The sequence below is a fragment of the Cyprinodon variegatus genome, unplaced genomic scaffold (assembly GCF_000732505.1).
Source record: "Cyprinodon variegatus isolate N-32 unplaced genomic scaffold, C_variegatus-1.0 Scaffold114, whole genome shotgun sequence".
NCBI classification, from domain to species: domain Eukaryota; kingdom Metazoa; phylum Chordata; class Actinopteri; order Cyprinodontiformes; family Cyprinodontidae; genus Cyprinodon; species Cyprinodon variegatus.
In genome coordinates, this window is record NW_015150567.1 from 1,422,842 (window position 1) to 1,429,881 (window position 7,040).

Sequence of the window (7,040 nt, forward strand, 5' to 3'; positions counted from 1 at the left end):
AAAGGAAGGAAGGAAGGAAGGAAGAGATGATAGGAAAGGAAGGAAGGAAGGAAGGAAGGAAGGAAGGAAGGAAGGAAGGAAGGAAGGAAGGAAGGACCTATTAAGTCATTGAGATGTGGTATAAAAGTTGCAATTATGATATTTAGGTAGATATATACATTTTTTCCCATTTCACCAGATGTGGAAAAGCTAGATGTTAGGAACCCAGAATAACTGCTGAGGAAAATAATGAGGAATGTTTGAGGAAGAGAAGAAAGATTCCAGAAAAGCAAAGGAAGGAGACCAGAAAGCATCTGGTCACCCTGGTTATTATAACGAGCTAAAGAATGAAGATGAATGACGCTTTGATGACAGATGTTAGTATTTCCAACCATGGATCAGTACCTGATGGTGATCTCAGCCTCGTCCCACTGGACCTTCGCCGAGCTGCTGCCCTCCTTCACCACCCCCAGCAGGGTGGCGTGTCTCCCGGTTTGTCTGTGCACACACCTGCCTCCCACCCGGAGCCCGGCGTCCGCCCCGCCGATCACGGCCAGCACCGGCCACACGTCTGTGCACAGGCTCCTCAGGTGCTGCTCAGACAGCTCCCCCAGCCCGTGCTGCCGGCCGTGCCTCCCTCTGTCCTCCTCTGTCTTAGTGGGCGTCTCCTGGCTCTCCCTCTGGGCGTCGTGCTCCTCCCGGCTCTGAACCGAGCGACTCTTCTTCAGCCTCTGGCCCCCGCTGCCCCCCGAGGCGCCGGCCGCATCCCTGAAGCAGGGCTTGATCTTGTGCAGCCGCTCGATCATGATCTTGTTGATGCGATGGGTCCAGTGATCGGTGCGGTGCAGAATGCGGATCAGCTGGGTTGTGGCCTCCACCAGAACGGTGGCCATGGGGCTGCAGACAGGATCGCCGGGGAGGAGGTCGCGTGGCGTTCCCCTCATCTGCATGTCACAGATCTTCACCTGAAGACAGAACAGAGACAGAGCTCAGGAGACTGAAGGAAAACCCTCCTGTGAGTCCAGCTTAACGTCTCTCCTCTGACCGACATCTCCTACCTTCTCTCCTGGGTTGCTGCTGTAGAACATCACGCACGGATAAAGCTCTGTTGCGTCCACATCTTCAAAGGCCAGTTTGGGCTCCTGTGAAAAAACACAACTTAGAATTCTCATCCATGTTTGCCAGGAGGGAGCGAGAGAGAGGAGTGAATGAGGCCGACAGCAGCTCGTATTCACCACTGAATGAAGAACCTTTTCAGATTTTATCTCATGTTTTACTGGGATGGTTTATGACAGGCCGGCATGAAGAGGAGCAGAAAGTTAAGTGGAAGGAAAAAGGATCCAAAGAACTTCCTTTGAAATTAGAGTCATGTCTAAAGTTAAAAGGACCAGATAAACACCTTTCCAGAGGCTTGCATCGCCCCGATATAATGTCAGTTAGATTGCATGGCCAAAAAAGGAAAATACTGGTTCAAAATCTGATGCAGTACACCCCTAACCCTGAGGAGGGCGCTTGATGTGTTTTAGACTTCGACAACCTTTATTGTCATTTTGTTTGCACAGAGCACACAGAGTGTATACAAAGCAGCAGTGATCAAATGTAAGCAGTGTGGGACGAAAAGCATGTTGCAAAAAAAAAAAAAAAATGCATTGATATGCATCAGAGCATTAATATATAAGGTGCAATTATGCAAAAGTTTAGATAGATGTCATTATTTACAAACAAAAGAGAGGTCGGCATTAAATGGGAGTAAATTGTCAATTGAGTTTCCATCGAATTGAAATGTGTATTTTAAGGTAAATAAAAAAATAAACCCCAATTTGTAGGTTTTCTATTTGGTTTAGAGCACATCCACCAAGAACCCCAAAGCTTAACGTCGTCCTACGTCGTTGTCCATATTACGTCATCACGCACGCCTGTAACTAGGGGTGTAAATAATAATCGTTTTGTATCGATGCATCAATCGAACAGCCAACGATCCGATGCATCGACACTTCCGCAAGAGAATCGATTCATGTTTTTTTTTCCTCCGGTCTATTTTAATCCATTTGCTCCTGGGTGTAATTCTCCCTCCCGTGCTGCGGTGGCGCTAAACCTATTTTGCCCTCCTACCTCGCTTCCTGGTTATACTCTTACAGCAGAGCGTTGCAGTGAGCTTGACACAGACATTTTTGATTTATGCTCAATATTGCAGCGTGGTCTGTGCTACACGCTGTGGGTCTAGATACGGCCGAGGCGGCGAGGAAGTGGGGGCGAGTTTAGTCCGACGACGGAGGGACATGAGGGCCAAAAAGAGCGGAGATTCAGCTGGAAAAAGGGTCCCAACGTTCTCGCGCACCTCGCTCTTCTAGCGGGTCAAACTTCACGAGTTCTTTTCCGCAATTTCAGTCAAAAAAACAAAACAAGCCGGCCTCCTGTCTGCGGTCAGCTACAATACGGGAGAGGAGCAGCGGAGCATCTGTGGAGGGGGCGGGACGTTTGGAGCCGAGTTATTTAATTGCACTCATTGCATTGATTTTCTGCAGTATTTTTTGATGCAACTTTTCTACTTCTGTTATTTGCTGTTGTTTCTAAATAAAAAATGCATAACGATATTACAGCTTTCATTGATTTATTTCAAATTTTAAACAAATTTTAAACATCTAGCCTGTCAGGTGTATAAAAAAATAAAATAAATGAACCAATTAATCGAATCAAATCGAATCGTGGTGTATTCTTGACTATCGAAAATAATCGAATCATTGGATCAGGAAATCGATACTGAATCTAATCGCCATGATGGATGTGATTTACACCCCTAGCTGTAACAGACAGGAATTAGAGGTCAATCTGGCACTGACCACAGATCAGTGATGGAGCAAAGTTTTAATGTAAAATGTCAGGTAGGAATGTTGATGCGGCTTCCAGACATGTTAATGTGAATAAAAGGAACACCTGAGAAGACGCCGAAAGCAGCAACAGCTGATCAGTCATGTGAGGTAAAAGTTTGCAATGTCAGAGCAGATTAAATCAATGTCGTGTTTTACGTAACAACACTAATCACAAAATATAAAAAAACTTTTTTTTTTATTTTTGCGAATTTGGGGAAAAGATTTCTTCCAAATTTTGCCGTTTCCATCAAGCACTTCTGATGCGATTCTTCAAAATGAGGGTTAAGAGAAAGAAACGCAGCACCTGGAGTCTTTGACATGTTGCTAGCACCATCCATCTGTAGAGTTTATTCCCAAACAAAGCAGAATTTGGGGTGAGCTGTCCTTTAATCATCTCTCACCTCCCCATTCTTGCCAAAGGAGATGGTCCTGGCCTCCATGTCCAGGACGCAGGTGATGAAGTCTCCCTGTGTGAAGCTGCTCAGCGTCAGCGGCTGCTCCCCGTTGTGATACAGGTTTCCGCTGTACGCCCGGTACAGCCACATGTCGGACGTGGTGCGGTGGTTGAAGTCGTGGACGGGCCACCTGGACACTCCCACACATGTTCCCTCGTTTCCTCGGTTCTCCTTCACGATGTAGAACTACAGGAAAAACAAACAGAGGGTCAGGTGGGCTCAGAGTTCGGGGGGGGGGGGTCCTCAGCTCCTGACTCACCTTCCACTGGTAGCATCCTGAGGAGATCCCAGTGGAGGCCAGGCCGTAACCTTTCCCTCCGCTGCCGTGGGTCAGACCCTGGCCGTTCTCCACCACGCAGCACTGAGCCTTCTCCGGGTCAAAGGAAACTTCCTGAACAGGAAGGTTCTCATCTTCCTCTTCTGCATCCCCCTGTGGATCAGACTAACCATCAGCTTTTGCCATCGATGCTAAACTGCAGACAGACGCTGGATTTGGTCCATCCTCACCTGGAGCTTCAGCTCCTGGACCTTTTCTTTGATCTGGATGGTATGTTTGGCCTGAGCTACCGGAGCTTCCCACATGCAGTCTGAGAGCAGAGAGAAGAGCCGCTCCACCACCTGGAGGACAAACCAAGCATCAGCCTCCAGGCTCCTCTCTGAGGACACGTTTAGGACAAAGCCAGACCCACCTGGGACAGCTGGTCTTCCTCCATGTTGACGTCGCAGGCCGGCAGGACGGCCTCCAGGACATGCAGAGCCAGGAGCCGAGTTCTCATGTTCCCCACCAGAGGGACCCCTGGAACACCAAGCAGCTGTAAATGTCATCGTCTGATCCGCGCCCACAAAGGGGGCATTATCTACCATGGGGGACCCTGATGCTAGAGGTTACTCCTCTGAATGCATACTTTAGTGACCCTGTATCAGGGCTGGGTGATATGACCTTAAATCAATATCAAAGTTTAACCTTGTTAACAATAAATGCTCCTCTATTAGAAATAAAGGCATGTGCAAGAAATGCAACTGATTCATTCATTCAATAAATCACATTATATATTACTTTTAATCAAATATTAAACTCTGGTACCCATTTAGGTTTAAACATTCAGGAATGTCTCATTGAACAGGAGGAAAACAGTTTGCTCAAAGGTAATGGAGCCGTTTGCACATCTTTGAACTCCTTGGCGTGGCTGTGCTGTAGGTTTTGGAGGTTGGTTGTGTTACTTTGGGGATTCCCCACAGTTTTCAGACTAACTCTACATTTCCTGTTCTTTTGCTCAACATCTATGACGTAACATCGGTGCAGTAAGAACGATGTGCATAATTCAAACTCGCACACCTTCACTCAAAACACGTCTGCCGCAGGCTCAACTGACAACGCGCTCCCGATTTCATATCTGCCCTCGCTTGGCCCCACAGGATTAACTGATGTCATTTCGTTTACAGCTTTGTTTACGCTTCTTCATTCTCCATCATTGTCTGTGTTTTACGCTTCTGACTGAATCGGTGGAGTCACATCATTCCCCACATGCTCCCGTGTCTTAAAGTCGTAAGGAAGCTGCTGTTCCAACCGTTGCATTTCCGAATTCTCCCGAGTGATGCCCGACTTTACACGAGTGAATAAAGTGAATATGATTTGTTGATTATCAAGAAGGTGGGATTGTTGTGGCGGAAGGTTTGCAAGCAAGTTTGGTTGTGGCCGGTTTGTGGGAAGAATCTTGCTAACCAGTTAGCAACTTAGTGCTAGCAGGTTCCCAATGGGAAATTCCATTGGGAGCAAGTAGCACTAAATTGGTGACTTAGAAACGACGCTGTCAAGGAACGCTATGGACAGCGGAAACATGCAAGAGGAGGAGAGTTTAGTGTCGGAGGTCGTGGATGAGTCTCCTCCGTCATCCATTTTTTATTTAGAGGAGGAAAGCGGGGACGAAGATGTTGTGGAAGAGGACGCCAGGGCGGCAGAAGCTTGGTTTGGTGTAGAAGGCTTCCAGCCGTACATGTTTGAGCCCTTGCCTCGCAACGCTGCCAGTTCTGTTAGCTCTACGCCTGCTGAAGACACAGACGTCCATCCCCGTGAACACTGGGACGGAACTCAATGGGAAAGGAAACAATTCTGATTTATCATTTCAACCGTTGCGTATATTAGCGACCTATGAATCAAGATGACAGATGACCGTTGATATATGATTGACTGCATTTAGGTGTAAAAGCTGATGTTTAACTAAATGGCCTGCATATAATAACGAAAAAAAACCCACAGATTTTAAGACCGGATTTAAAAAAAAAATAGAAATGCTCTAAATTTTAGGACAGTATGGTCTGATAAAGAGTACATGTATATACATGTTTAAGTCAGAAATATAAAAAATTTTAATATGACTTCCCTACAACTTTAAAGCTGAAGGAAATACCAGCCACGCTCGCACACAGGAAAGATTTATTTACCGACATGGAAAAATTTGCGCCGGTTATTAAAGTGCATGACGGTAAAAATCGGTAAAAATCTGGTTTAACGTCCAGCCCTAACCTGCAGTCTGGAATACGATGCTGCCGTCTCCTGCTCGCCTAACAACTACTCCATGTTTTTGGTGTTTATGAGGTGAAGATGCTCACAGAGAACATCACATTAAGGTTATGTTTGTTGGAGCTCAACAGTCAAACATTCAGTGTAGAAAAGAACAAAAACAACTTTCCAGAAGTTCAAAATAATAGTTTTACAATGTTGATCAAAGGCATCTGCTCTAAGCTGAAGTAAAACTAAAGCCTGTTCAGGCCGGAGGGAAAGATCATCAATGTCAAGGTAGCAGGGAGCGCGATGTTAAGATGTCATGTTTTATAGCCATTGAACAAATTTGCAATTAGAGAGTTTGTTTTTCATTGATTGTGGGAGAGAAACTAGCAGAACCTATCAAGGTAAAGTCATTAGCTCTACACACCCACCCCCAGTTCCGCAGTCCCATCTGCGCCCCCCCATGGACTCATGCGGTACCTGCAGAGGGCATACCTGAGCAGCACTTCTGAGCCGCGATGTTAAGCAGAACCTCCGTCCATTTGGGAGAAGCCATCTTGGACTGGATGGCCTTGGAGGAGACCACCCTCCGTAGGAAGACCAGGAAGTCCCCCAGGTGGAGCTCTGCAGTGTGCTGCTTTCTGATTAGAGCTGCGGAAGAGGAAGACCGAGCATTAGAAATGTCTTTAGATCCTTTGACTTTGAGTTTTAGTCTATTTTAATTTGGACAACTTCTGACAAAGCAGTGCAGAATTAGACAATTTTCCTTTTACCAAAGGTAAAGAGAACTTTAACATTTTATACCACCATGTGTAGCACAGCTAGCATAGCACCCATTCTTCGAGAGTTTGGTCCTAGACTTTAACTCTTCCATGAAAGGATCCATCCAGTGCGGCTGTGCTGCAGCACACACTGCCTTCCTATTGGCTGCTGAAAATCTGGCTTTCTGCAGCCAATAGGGAGGTGGAACAACAGCAAAGTTACTGGGCTAAACTAATATCTTAATACATTTCCGAATTTCACAGGGTTCCTACAGCATAAGGCAAGTTAAATTCAAGACTTTTTAAGACTTTTTAATGCCACTTGAAATAGAAATTTAAGACCAGATTCACAAGAAACACAAGAAAAACCTGCTTGCGACAACTTAACCCAAAGGTTTATTTTAACATAAACCACTGCACTAATGTTTCATATTCTGAAAAGCTTTCCATACAGGAAGAAAGCTAAAAA

At 45.9% G+C, this 7,040-nt stretch overlaps 1 protein-coding gene across 1 annotated transcript in view; it reads right to left on the minus strand.

Moving 5' to 3' along the window:
• herc1 (HECT and RLD domain containing E3 ubiquitin protein ligase family member 1) overlaps positions 1–7,040 on the minus strand; it is a 65,781-nt gene that overhangs the window by 23,849 nt on the left and 34,892 nt on the right. The window contains exons 31-37 of the mRNA XM_015375187.1: positions 6,306–6,461; positions 3,994–4,100; positions 3,812–3,922; positions 3,564–3,734; positions 3,251–3,490; positions 1,038–1,121; positions 385–944 (exon numbers count right to left, since the gene is read on the minus strand). Coding sequence (XP_015230673.1) covers positions 385–944; positions 1,038–1,121; positions 3,251–3,490; positions 3,564–3,734; positions 3,812–3,922; positions 3,994–4,100; positions 6,306–6,461 — 1,429 coding nt within the window. The remainder of the gene's footprint in view (positions 1–384; positions 945–1,037; positions 1,122–3,250; positions 3,491–3,563; positions 3,735–3,811; positions 3,923–3,993; positions 4,101–6,305; positions 6,462–7,040) is intronic.